Source organism: Lichenostomus cassidix, chromosome 1, assembly GCF_008360975.1.
Source record: "Lichenostomus cassidix isolate B80296 chromosome 1, HeHo_3.0, whole genome shotgun sequence".
NCBI classification, from domain to species: domain Eukaryota; kingdom Metazoa; phylum Chordata; class Aves; order Passeriformes; family Meliphagidae; genus Lichenostomus; species Lichenostomus cassidix.
Window position 1 is genome coordinate 87209873 of NC_139479.1, and position 14202 is coordinate 87224074.

Sequence of the window (14202 nt, forward strand, 5' to 3'; positions counted from 1 at the left end):
TGTCTTGTCAAATGTGGTTGAAATTAAAGCAGTTGAAGCTACCGAGAAGGACTGAGAGATGGACAGCTAGAATAACCATAGAAACCTTTTCCTTCCCTGCCTGCTTTACACAGAGCCAATCAAAGCTATCCAAAAGGTGATCAGGGAAAGGAATGAACCTGCGCCACCTGAGCTGTCCCTGAGGTGAACCTCTGAAAGAAGCACTCAAATTCTCCCAGGTAAAGCTGAGAAATCAGTCAACCCAAGTTACTTGCATAACTCCGTAAGAATTCCAGCTTGTACTGCACAAGAAAACATAAAAATTAATTATCTGCTGTTGGCATCTACCAACAGGGTCACTTGTGGAAGAGAAACAGAAAAAAACACTGTTTTTGTGGAGGAAACAGAGCTGAACAGTTTGGTGCTCACCAAGGTACGTAATTGTCTTGGTCTCCACAAAACAGATATGTTTCAAGCTTTTGATGAAAAATGGGAACACTTACAGTTCTGACATGTCTGTAAGATTACGAATCAGATGTGCTGTTCTCCGGATCTTTGCTTTGAATTTGGATAATTTGAATACTTTTCCAGTCCATTCTTCCTCTCCTTGCAGGTAGGTCCCTTTTCAGAGCTTTTAGGAGATAAAATTAATGAACAAATGTCCAACACCTACATTTTTCTTCTTGACTGGAAACACTTTCAAACCAATACTAAAGGCTATGTGCATATCACATCTGTTCAAGTAAAAGGAGATGAGCAGAGAGCCTAATGTTAGACACAGGCAGCTCTGCTCTGAGAAGCCATCATGTCATTTGGGCTGAGGAGGTACTGCAAAACGGAACACGTCCAATTAACACAAATTTAAAAAAACCCAAACCTCAGAGCCCTGTCTCATTTGCAGAACAAGTATCAGTCCGCCTGAACAGCAGCGATGGGTTTATCCTCATTCTTCACTGCTTCTCTGAAGTGCAGAGAATGTGTCCCCAGGGGCCTTATTCAGCACAGTAAGTATAAAAATGTCGATATGAACCAAGGTAGCAGCCCCTTCTGGCTGGCCCACAGCCAGCCTTACAGCAGTAATATGCAGCAGGCAATTTCATACGTTGCTCTCCATAGGTGTTTAAATTTTAATTCCTCTGTAGCCAGCATGTCACATGGGCACTGCCCTGAAGCATAAGAATACTATTATATGTGCCATCTTTGTGCTGTAGTCTCACCCTTAGCAGTGGGGAAGAAGAACCATCCCCAGTATTCCCCAAGAGTCATCTAGCAGATCACAGTGCACCTTTCTCACCTCAGGGATGCTCCTGGTCCCTCTTTGTCGGGTGGGCATAACAAGAGCTTGCTCCAAACATCAGCACACGAGGGCAGTGGCAGCCCGGGAGTTTCAGGCTCCACTCTCCTTATCTGCCCCACCTCAGCTGTGGGTATCACTCTGGCAGCCCCAGAGCTTACAGCCAGGTAAGGGCTGCACCCTTCTGCACCACAGCCATCGCACACTTGGTCACAGTCCTCACCAAGCATCTGGTTTTGGAACAGCACCAGTGGTCAGAGCCAGCCAGGAGGCATTGAGGCTGCTGATGCACTCTCATCACTCTCCCAAAAAACTGAAGTGTATACCTCAGCCTTCTTGTCCTTTGTCACTATATTTCCCCCCACATCCAATAAAGGATGAAGATTCTTCTTAGCCCTCCTTTGGCTGCTCATGCATTTATAGAAACATTTTTATTGCCTTTTATGGCAGTGGCCAGACTAAGTTCTAGTTGGTCTTTGGCCTTTCTAATTTTCTCCCTCCACAACCTCACAGTATCCTTGTAGTCTTCCTGAACAGCCTGCCTCTTCTTCCAAAGGTGATACACTCTCTCTATTTCCTGAGTTTCAGACTACTAAACTCTTTGTTCAGCCAGCATGGTCTTCTTCCCCACCAGCTCATCTTTCAGCACAGGGGGATGGACTGTTTCTGCACCTTTGGGATATTCTCTTCAATAATGTCCAGCCTTCCTGGACTGCTTTGCCCTTCAGGACTGCCACTCCTGGGACTCTATGAAACAGTCTCCTAAACAAGTCAAAGTCTGACCTCCATAAGTTCAAGGTGGCAGTTCTTCCGATCCCCTTCCTAACTGCCCTGAGAATTAAAACCTCTATCATTTTGTGATGGCTATGCCCAAGACAGCCTCCAACCACATCACCCACAAGTCCTTCTCTGCTCACAAACAACAGGTCCAGCAGGTGCCTTCCCTAGTTGGCTCATTCACCAGCTGTGTCAGGAAATTCTTACACTCTAGGAAAGTCCTAGTCTGTTTCCTTTCTGATGTATTATATTTCCAGAAGATATTTGGTGAGAGAAACTGTTCCCAATCCTAGAAAGCCACCAGCAGGGCTTCAGGTGTCATCACCAGACAGAGCTCCACAGCTCCCTAAACAACTGGGGAAAATGACAAAGACCTGCTGGCACTGAGCCTGCAGAGAGACAGGCTGCTGGACAGAGTGCCCAGCCCCACACCTGCTCAGGTGAGGCCACACCTCACCATCATATCCAACCCTAATCCCACCCCACGATTTTCCCTGCAGTCCCTGAGGGGCATCCACACCTGCAGAGAGCAACCTTCAGGGGGTACATACTGTTCATAAGGCTCCTCTAATCTCTCCAAGGGCTGCCAAAAAACACTGCCTCTGTTTTTCGTCCTCATGTCAAGGGAACAGTCATCACTCTGCCAGGTACATGCACCATTTGTTTAACCTCCCCCTTAAACCCAAACACAGGGTTAACGACCCCTTAGACCCATGATACATGGTTGTAGGACCACTCATTGTCAGGAGAGAATGAGGAACCCTGGTGGCCAGTTTCTACTTCGAGATAATTCTGTGGACCATTGGGACTATCAGCTGAAAAAATCCTTCATCAAGCAGAAGGCACAAGTTTCGTCACAGGACTCCCCAAGTCATGCATTTTCTGTGATCAGAGGCAGACTGGCACACCACACATGCCAATCTTCTGTCTCCTCCAGAACTTATTACTAAGATTCTGGCTGCACTTCTTGTATCTTTACTTGGATGGTTTCTATTCCAAGACCCACATAATTCAGGGTCCTCTTTAACAACTGTCCCATTTCTCACCAAGCTGGCTATGTCCAGCTGCAGGAGGAGAAAATCCCAAGATCCCAATAACTAACAATGTTATTTCTATTCCCTTGCTCTGGGCAGGGCATCACTAGGCAGCATCTACCAGTTCCGGGATATCACAGAAATACAGAAATATAGAAATATCACTGTTCCCCCTTGGTTCCCTGTTTACCAGGTTTTAGCCTATTAATCTTTACACCATTCTCTTTTCTTATTTTTTTTCTTCTTCCCACCCCCCACTTCTCAGTCATTGAGGTTTTTCCTCTCTGGTTTCTTTTCTTCATTCTCTTCTTCTTTTAGTGGAAAAGGAGGTATTTAGTATTTGTTCAGGATGAGTATCAGCTTGTCCCTAAAGTGGGAGTGGATGTGTAAAAGAGAATATACAAACTGGGGAAACAGCGGCGATATTTTCCCAGAATATTTGTCCTAGCCTGTCACAATCCACACCTCAGGTAGTTCCCAAGACAGAGACATTGCCTCTGTATTTAGTCATCTTTAAAGGATTCATCTGTTCGCTTTTTAAATGAAAAAAGCTCTTTAGTACCCATAGCATCCTACGTCAAGTACTTCCACAATTGAATTCTGTTACATGAGGAAGTGCTGACTTTTATTTGTTTGAAGCTTGCCACTTGCTAGTTTCATTTGATGTCTAGATTCTGTTTTGCAACTGATAATGAAATATTCTTCCTTCATCATTTTCTCCATGCTGTTCCTGTCCCAGAGAAAATTCATGATTTTATAGATATTTCTCCTATCCTTAACCATCTCATTTCCATACTTGTGAAATCCCTGTCTATTTAAATGGCTCATTTCATATTAGCCACACGATACCTTTGATTGTCTTTGCAGCCCTTTTCTGAGTATTTTCCATTGGATTATGGCCTTTCTGAAATGGGAATGGACAATTAGGGACAACATACTATATTCAAGATAAGGGTACCATATGGATATATGCATAGTATAATGCTGTTTCTCATTTTACTCTTGTACTCTTTTCCTAATTGCTAGCATTTGATTGGCATTTTTAGTGGTACTAAGCATTAAGCTAAACATTATAACCCCAAGATCTCGTTCTTGCATGGTAATAGTAAACTCAGAACCTCCATCATTGCAAATGTAACGCTAGAATTGCTTTGCCTGTGTGCATCATTTTACATTCATCCACATCAAATTTCACCCATAATTTATGCCATTCGATATTGTGAAATCAAATGACCTAGTAATTCAATATTGTGAAATCCTTTTTCAATTCACTGCATGCAATTTTTTGCCTGCTCCCCCAAATGATTACTGTTATTATCATACTTTATTACCTCATTATGTAACCCCCCCTTCTCCATTTAATTTATGGATATGCACAAATCTGAAAAAATATCACTGTGAAAAACAGACGTTTCATGCTAATCCTTGTTTCCTATCTTTACCCAGCTACTTAAGGAACTCTGATTCAACAGCAGATTCATGTCTTTTAACAGCCTGGGGTGAGTGACCTTTACAAATGTGCTTTGCAAATCCAAGTGGACTATTGCCATTGGACCTCCCTTGTCAATATGCTTGTTGACCCCTTCTAAGACTTATAAATTGTGATATCCACTAACAGCAGTAGGGTTAACTCTTTCTCAGTACATCTTATCTGTCTATGCATGCACTAATTCTGTTCTTCAGAGTAATGTTTACTAGCTTGCCTCCTAGGCATATCTTGTTTACTAGCTTACAGTTTTCCAGATCCCAAAATCAATTTAAAAACTGGCATCACATTATCTACCTTCCAGTCTTCTTGTACCAAAGTAATTGGAAAGCATTGCAGATAATAATCTGTAGCTCAGCTCTTTCAGCCTCAAACTTCTCCTGAAGTCTTCATGAATACCATCTGACCACTTTTTCATCTACCTGCTCTACAGCCTCACTGAGGCTTTGATCAGAAGCTGATCTGATACATCTCCAATAAAGAAAAATTCCACAGGATAAAATTCCACAACTTCTTCCACCATGAACAGATACAAAATTGTTGGGTTTTTGATGTTGGGGGTGGCGAGTGGTGATGTTCTACTATGGTCCTAATCTCTCTGAGTCACCTGAAGTCTCTTTAGTAGTAATATCATGCAGTAAGTCCTCCTAATCATTGCAAAAGGCAAGTTACTTGCCTTTTACAGGCTCTTTGAATGGCTCCTGAAGTAAACATTTAATCTGCAGCCTACTGAGTTTCCTGCCTTCACAGCCTCTTTGATGTTCCTCTGGTTGTCACAGCTTTCCATCACCATCCTGGCCAGCAAACATAAATGGCCAGTATTATAAACCCTAAAACTCTTCTTCCCGTGTGGACTGTGAATCCACATGCTCACCATTTGGATCACCAAACCATTTTCTCCAGTGTACTTTAGAAATTTTGAATTGAAACTTTCCCCATGAGCCATGTCTGATCAGCATCTGCAAATACAACCACATTCATTCTGGGATATAAAAATTACGTTTCATTTTAAAGTCTAGTATACTCCTGGACTTGGGAATGTATAGCTTAAACTCACAGAGAAACATCCTGATCATCTAATCTGACCTTCTTAAAATAAGAGAGGCTAAAGGCATTCCCTTTGTTAGTTATAATTTCTGTTGCTGTGTTTGAACTAGAGCATTTTTTAAAATCTTGATTTTATTGGGTTCATGTGACAGAGGGCTCAGTACAACTCTTAGTAAATGATCCCAATAGTTCAGTATTTTTACCATTTGATTTTTGCCTCATTTCCAATCTGAATGTATCTGCCATCCTTCTATCACATTAAATAGTTTTCCACTAGGTTGAAGAGTCAGATGACTTTGAGATGTTTTTTCTTCAAACACTTAAAGACTGTCATCAAGTCACTTCTGTAAGTTTTTATTCACAGTTCTGTGTTTATTTTCTTGTCATCCTTCAGTTTTGCAGTATTTCTCAAAGTGATAATAATAGAATTAGACAAAGTAGATGAAAAATAATTTTTTCACAAGTGCCAAATGCAGAGAAAATATGCTTTTCTCTCCTCCTATTCAATATTCAAGATCAAAGAGCCACATCAGCTTCTTTGGCTGCAGCCTCCCAGTAGTAGCTGTTGATCTACTGATTACCAGTTCCGATATCTGTGAGCTTATTTAGTGTGACTGCTTTCTGACAGAGTTCTGGTCCTGTAAACACTATTCACACTCTGCCATTAGATAGAGGAACCCATATTTGGTTAGACTGAAATGCACAGTGTCTGTCAAGACTCAGTACTCAAAATGAACCAAACTATTCTCTACCGTTGATTCATCCCTTTCATTTGTTACTTTCATTTTTAGCAGTTCTTCCAGTCTTTCTAGATTCTACCAAGTTTATCAGTATTTTAGATCTCCCGTGGGATTTTGAGCACTATGTTAAAATCACATAGTACTTGGCAAAATTAGAGCCACAAGTTTTTCAACAATCATTTTTTCCTTGTTACTATTTTGCTGTCTATTGACTTTAGATGCACTTAAAATGTACTGTACTCATGTATTATTAGTCAAAGAATCATGAAGTACTAGGCTGATTGCTAACTGATTAGAGGTTTTATCTTACCAATCTCATATTTTACCTCCATTACCACAATTGTAGGTAAAGGTACTTCCATCACAGTAGTAGTTGGCTGCAGGGAGTCTCATAAAGCCATGAAATTAAGTTAGCTTGACAGGCTCTGTTTTGTATAAGCCCATTCTCACTGGCATATTGTCCTTCTAATCTTTTATTGGAAATTTTAACAAATTGATATAATTAATTACATAGGTAGTCTCACAAAACCTTTAAAGTTGTGATAACACTCCAGCTTTCCACTTTGAGACCTTCCTCACTATTTCAAGACTTTATAAAACAAAGCTTTGACTTTTTATCCAAGTGCTTTAAAACTCACGAATGTGAATTATCTTGAATTGCTTGGTTTAAGTATCAGTCTAAACTCACAGTTATTTGCTGTTGGAGAGCATAACCTTATTAAATGAGCTGAAAACTTCTTTTTCTACTTCCCCTCAAGAAAGCAGGCCTAAAATATTTATTGATTAGTTCACTTTTTCTGCTTCAATACATAAGTCTATAGAATTAAGTCTTGCAGCTCTATCATGCCGATGAATTCATTACTTCCATTTTTCATCAGCTCATTTTTTGTCATTTCTCTGATAATTCTTTCATATTACTGTCCATAAGAGTTCACAATGTCAGTATGCTCTTCCTCAGTTCTGTTCTTCAAACCACATCTGTTTCACTGTACACCAACACACACACAAAAAAAAAAGTCTTAGGTCAATCAGCAACAGTTTTCTGCTCCTAATGACTGCTGCTGACACACACTTACCTTGCACACGTTTTTTTAGGACTGTTTCCTTATAAACAAGATACCCAGATGCCCCTTTTCCCACTCATTTATTTACATCGCCTATAAAGTGGCAGTTTCTACGTAGAGCTCTGTGCTCCTTCCCCTTCCACCTGTGTGCATGCAACTAAATGAAAATATCCCTACTTTCATGACTCAGTTTCCTTTTGCATGAGCATTTCATTTCCAAGGCTTCTCCCTCTCCTGATTTCTCTTCACTGACTCATTCAGATGTTGAAGGTAAAGGAGGGAGGAGCTGGACACCTTGATACATACTTGGTATGCGTGAGATACGTATGCAGACTGGTTGTCTCACTTTTTCACACTCCAAGTGTGTAGACCACACTTTCCATTCCAGATCTCACTTCACACACCTACAGATACGTACACTGCTTGCTCCAGCTGCTTTACCCTTCTCCTGTCAGCCTCCTACTCTGCTCCCACTCTGTTGAATCTGAAGAGGCTGGAGTAGGAGTGGGTGATCTTTGGCTCCGTTTCTCCTGCTGTGGATGCTATGAGCCAATCATTTACACTTAGCATACAGCATACAGTGGGAAAGCAATGTAGGAAGTACATATTCCTGCCTCTGACAGGACACTGACCATTCCTTGTAAAAGCAATCCAGCAAGCTCAGTACCTGGATTTGGCAGATCAGATCTGACCAGGGACTGAAAAATGAAGAGCACTGCCTTTTCTAGTCTGCACGGTCAGTGACTGACACTGAGTGCATGAGCCTAGCTGTCACTTGGGCTGTCTCTTGAAAAAGTGCCAGACCAAAAACACATGGAGGGGACTTCAGATGACAGCTGGGGTTATCATGGTGAAGAATTCTGTGACACATAGCACTCATCATTAGCTAAAGAAAAGCGATGATGGGTGCAACAGTGTACTAACAACATGTAGAACACCTGGGGTCCTCTGGCAGAGCAAGACTAAAGCAGTGGGTCCAATCTGACTCAGAAAGGTAACCACTACAGGCTTTAGATCCTAAGCATAGGATCACAGGGTAATTGGGTTGGAAGGTGCCTCCTGAAGTGCAAACTCTAGCTCAAAGCAGGGTCAGCTATGAGGTTAGACCAGATTACTCAGGGCTTTATCCAGTCTGGTCTTGAAAACCTCAAAGAGTGGATACTGAACAACCTCTCTGGGAAACCCCTTACAGTGCTTGACATTTCTCACAGGCAAAAAGTTTCTCTTGACACCCAGTATGAGCAATTCTAGTTCCTCTTCTCCCACACTCCAAAAGTACTATTAATTTTTAATGTCTTGGAATATTTTCCCACCTTTTTATGTCACATTCACAAAACATGTTTGCTGCAGGCTTCTCTGCAAAGATGTGAGAGAAATCAGAGAAATTACCAGGAAAAAAAGAGAGACCAATCTTAACAGGCTTGAGCTTTCTATTAATTTAAATCCATTCCAGGAATTAAGAGAAACCTTGCCACACTAATCAGAACAGCCAGTGTTAGGAGATGTCTAAGCTGTAGTCAAAGGTACACTTGCAATGCAATCTATGCAGACCTGAAACCCTAAACTTGGCTAACTCAGTTACTGACAACAATCAAGCTGATCTTTGGCATTTAGTTGGTTGGTACTCAAATATCTACAAGTTCCTAGCTGGATTTTACAGCCTTAACTCTCTGCAATCTCAGTGAAAATCACCTGTACATTCCCTGAAATTGAGACCCAGGTATGATGAGAGTTGCTAGGCAGCTCTCTAGGAACTATGACGGGGTATCATAGTTGTAGCCATTACAACTTGATCTGACTTGTAGCCATTATCAGGTGAAGAAGCCACGTCCAGTTCTCACTGTGTAATTGCTCTCATGCCATGTTACACAAAGCACATATATGACATTGAGATGTGATGGTGGAGAAGGTGATTGGGTATCAGGTTAGCCTTTTAAGATCACTTTTCAGCTCTTCTCATATCTTATGAAATCATAATGTGACCATTGCCATTCTGGTGTCCTCTATAAAACTGAAAGATGCTCTATGATTCTATTTCAAACTGTCACATATGGAGCTGCTCTGTTATGACCCTCTCAATTACTTTTCCCCAGGGAGAAATAACCAGAAAACTCATATTTAGGAAAGAAAACGTAAAGTTGCACATCACTAAACATGTGCAAACTATGACATCTAACTAGATCATAGTAAAACATCCCTGCGGGAGATGAAGAAATCATGTGGCTAGCTTAAAATTGGAATGGAAAAAGGCCCGGAGCAAGCCCAGGGCACAATCCTGCACTGGCCCTTGTGTGGTGAATAAACTAAATGTGACTGATTATGAGCTTTCTATCACTAATTAAAACCTCTTGAATTCTGAGTTCAAAATCTGCTCCATGCAAATTCCAAGGTAAAACCAACACAAGAATAGCACTCCTTTCTCTAGGACCTACCTGGTCTTGGAAAGGCAATACAGAGCCTGTATACTGAAACAATTCTGCAAAAATCTAACCAGACACACTTGGAAGAGAGGACACAAAGCTCTACTCATGCTAGGGTGTTAATTTCCAGCCATGTCCTAGAGCTCAGACCTAGTACTTCAAAGCACTGATTTCCCAAAACATGTCTAAAGAATCCTCTCAATAATTCCAGGATGGCTGGTGTGAAAAATCTAGGCTGCCGAGTAAGAATTGCTCTTAACAAAATTCCTTAGGTGGAGGAGTCCAAATAAAACTCAAGGATCCCACCTGCACTAAATCCAGCCTCTAGGACTGAGAACAGAATAAGCCCTTTCTAAAGCAAAGCAGTGTAAAAGTTTCACACGAAGCAGGCATCAGGCACTATTACTACATTCAGATCTGACTCCCACAGAGATGGGAATCATAGATGTGCAATCCCCCTTAGCACACGCCTTCACAACATGAGGCCAAGAAAAATTGCTCATTTAACTGTATAAATAGGTCTGTAAAGTCCACTGTGCTATCACCATCAAGAATGAACATGTATCACACCAACCAAAAATCACTATCCCATACAGAGTTGAACATCTGTAGCATTAAGGTTTGCATTGAAAGACTGCAATTTGCACACGAAGTCAATTTTCAGCTATGATTATCCTATCAACATTTTAATGCATAGATGCTATTTTGTTTTCATCTATACCCACATAACTGTATGACATTTATAAATACATATATAACCATATATATAAACTCATATGAGAATGACACAACAGCTCAGTTATACAAGGGTGTTTTTTGTAACACAGATTCCAAGTCACAGATCATAAAAACGCTGCCGTGCACAGGAAAAAACACCTGTAGTTTTATGACAGCTAAACCACATTTTGGAGTGGAGAGTGGATGGTACTAAATGCATGTTTGTTCTTTATTTCAACAGCACTGTGGGAAGAGAGACCAAGAATTAATGCTGCCAGTTCAGACACACATCGATAAAAGGCATATCGATAATTACCCAGCTAACAGGATAATAATGTCCTCGGCAGCGTAGGTGTGTGGAGGACATGGGCAAGGCAGGAGATGGAGGCAATCCTCATCCTGATATGCTACAGAGACAGTAATCCAGGTAAGCTTGAAGAATCTCAAGGGAAATATTGCAGTGATCTTTGCCATGTGGACATTACAGAAGACGTAAGTGATTTCTCTAGGTCATGAGGACATTGGAGACCGCAAAGAGACATAGGCTAGATGCAGGAATTAATTCCCAAAGTACAAACTGGATTCTGTAGTTTAAAGTTTGCTGCCGCAGGAGTAGATGGTTTCCTGCAAGTGCTCACAAAGGGCTTTCCCACTGAGACAAGAAGTGTCACAGCACCAGGCTTTGACACAGTCCCTCGGATTTATTCTGGAGTTACACAGTCCCTTAGTCTGGGGTGGTGGTGCAGCTCTGATGTGCTCAGAGGTCTCCTTTTCCCACAGATGTCACAGTGTCCGTGTGCTCTAGGGAACAGCTTGGGAGAGAGATACACGGCCAAATGAACTCTGTTTTGCTCTCAGAGATTCTTTTGGCATATTGAATGATACATCCCCATGTAACTGATGGCTGTACCTGTGGTTTGCACAGAACAAATATTTCCTGAAGGGAAGAAAGTGTGCCCAGAAAGCTGTGTTTACCTGTAGATACCTGTGCTCAAAGATCAAGGGACCTCTCGGTATCTGGATGTGTGTAGGAGGGGAGAGCTGGGTTACATAGCCTAAAAGCTCCGGATCCTTTGGTTAAAAATGTGCATGGCGTGGCCCAGTGAAAGGATGCGATCCCTCCCCCTGTGTCCCCTCGCTACGGCTCTGCGAGAGGGAAGGGATTCAGTTTTGTTTGCTCTTCTCCATTGAAGTCTACGCAGGGGGAAGGGGGAGAGAAGAAGACGTGCAGATCATGCAGCGTTATGTATCCTCGGCTAACAATAAACCCTCACCGAGCAAAGGATGCAGCCGCCGGCCGCCTGATCCCGCTTCGGGAGGCTCGGCACGGCACGGCACGCCCCGCACCCACCCCCTTCTCCGGAGGCGCCGCACTGACCCACATGTTCCGCGACCTTTCGTCACGGGTGACACGGGCAGACGACCCCCGGCCCCGGGCACGTCTCTCCGCCCCGCTGCCAGCACCTAGGCCAGCGGCTCGGCGGAGCCCCGCCGCGCCACGGGAGACCGAGGTGGGGAAGGGTCGCACGCAGCTAATGGCGCTGCACGGGCACCGGGAGGGGGGCTGCGAGGGGCCGCCCGCCGTGCCGGGGCTGCCGTGCCGCTACCCGGGCGGGGGCCGCGGCTGCCCGAGCATCCTCCGGCGCCGTCCCCGCCAACGCCTTACCCACGGTGCGGGATCCGATGCAGCCCATCACTCCGGCGGGGCTCCGGGGAGAGGCGGCAGCCTCAGCAGCGGGTAGGCGGAGAAGGCGGGGAGCGGCGGAGGTCGGAAAGGAGCCGGTCTCTTCAGCGGGAGACGCCGGGGCGGCCGAGCGGGGAGCGGCGCGGGGTCATGGTCAGGTAGGAGCGCGGGGTGCCCCCGCCGGGGCGAGGCGGGCGGGCGGGCGGGGAGCCCGCGGGCCAGGCTGGCATCTGCCCCCGCCGCGCCTCCGCGCCTCGTTCCGCGCCCCGCGCCCCGAGCGGCTCCCCGTCCGCGGCCGCGTCCCCGCCGGTGCCGCCGCCGAACCCCCGCTGCCCGCCCGCGCCCCGCTCCCGGCTCCCCGACGGGGGGCGGGCTGAGATTGGGTAAACAGCTCGGCCCGGCAGCGCCGCGCCGATTGGCTGCCGCCCTCCGCGGCCCGGGGAGGGGAGGCAGCGCCGGCCGGGCCGGGCCGCCCCTCAGCCCGCGGGGAGCGCGGGACGGGCCGGCGGCGGGGCGGAGGCGAGGGACCCCGCGGGCGGGCGGGCAGGACGGGACAGGTGCGGGCGGCGCGGGGTGCGGGCGGAGCGGGGGACGCGGGGTCCCTGCCGGCCGCCGGGGGAGCGGAGCGGGGCGGGGCGGGCACAGGTGAGCGGCGGGCGGTGCCGCAGGCCGGGCGCGGAGGGGGAGGCGGGTGGGCGGCGGGCGCTGACCCCGTAAGAGTAAAGCGAGTGGGGACGGGGGGAGCTGGGTGGGCAGCGGGCGCCTCTCCGTAAGAAGAAGCAGTAGCAGCGAGGAGCGCCGAGGCGCTGGAGGATGGATGGATGGATGGATGGATGGATGGATGGATGGATGGATGGATGGATGGATGGATGGAGGCGGGGCGGGCGCGGTTTCCCGGTAACTACACTTGCGGACCCGACTCAGTTACCGGCAGCCCCCCAGCGGCCGCGCCGCGCCTCCCCTGGGGCGCGCCCGGCGCGCTCCCGTGCGGCTGAGCCGGCCCGGCGCGGTGCCGGTGCGGTGCCGGTCCCGCCGCAGCCCTGCCCGCAGGGACTGCGGGAGCCGCCGAGGGGCGGGCGGCGGCGGCCCGCGGAGCGCCCCAGCAGCGATCCGGCAGGAGGACGGTGGTTCCCCCGGTCCGATCTGCCCCGGCCGGGCTGCGGGGCTCCGGGCCGCGGGGCTCAGGCGTGCGGCGCCGCCCGGCCTCTGCCCCTGGCCACGGGTAACCGTGAGGGAAGCGAGCCCAGCCCTGAGGATGATCGCTGAGGCCTTTCCCACGTCCTCCCCGCTAGCATGGCAGTGAGGAGGGATCTCTGCAGAAGGAGAAGGTGTGGCTAGGTCAGCTCCCTTCTCAGCCCAAATTCTTCCTCACCTGATGGCACCAGCAACAGGCAGTGTCCTCCCGGCCCGCTTCCCCGGCACCACGGGCTCTCCCCAGTCTGCTCCTTCCACCTCCACTCTCTGAAATGCTCACAGTTTCTCCCTGGCCCTTTGTGCTTCCTTCGCCCAAAAAGCCTCTCTGATCTCGCCAGCATCCTTCCACCCACCTCTAGGTTTGGCAAATTGAATTTTGCTGATCCCATATGAGCCATTTTGATCTCATCCTCGTGCCTGGAAAATTCAGTTTTTGTCAGCATTGCTGAGAAGTCACTCAAGACTCAAGCTGATCAGTCTTCATTAAGAGCAGTACCAAGGAATAGGTAAGTTCATTCATTTTTCCATTCACAACTTACAGTCAGGCTAAGGAAGGGGAAAAAAAAAAGAAAAAAAGGACTTCAGACAGAATGTATTTTGCTTGACCCTCTGAAACAATAAGCAGGAAGTCTACTCAGACAAAGTCAGTTTACAGAATAATATCTGTGTAGGAAAGACAAAGGCAGAAAAAAACCCCAAACCACTGTCTGAATATTTTCAGCTACTGTATCCTTCTTCATGATATTGAAGATATTACTATGTATGG

At 46.3% G+C, this 14202-nt stretch overlaps 1 protein-coding gene across 2 annotated transcripts in view; it reads right to left on the reverse strand.

The window, feature by feature from the left end:
* The window catches only part of FAM131B (family with sequence similarity 131 member B), a 32376-nt gene extending 19796 nt beyond the window's left edge, over positions 1-12580 (reverse strand). The window contains exon 1 of one of the 2 annotated variants that reach the window (XM_085068206.1): positions 12225-12580. In XM_085068206.1, coding sequence (XP_084924332.1) covers positions 12225-12252 — 28 coding nt within the window. In that variant the 5' untranslated portion in view covers positions 12253-12580. Of the gene's footprint in view, positions 1-10630; positions 10754-12224 lie in introns of those variants that run through there. The other variant, XM_085068215.1, reaches the window with a different exon arrangement.
* Between the last annotated feature and the right edge of the window lie 1622 nt (positions 12581-14202).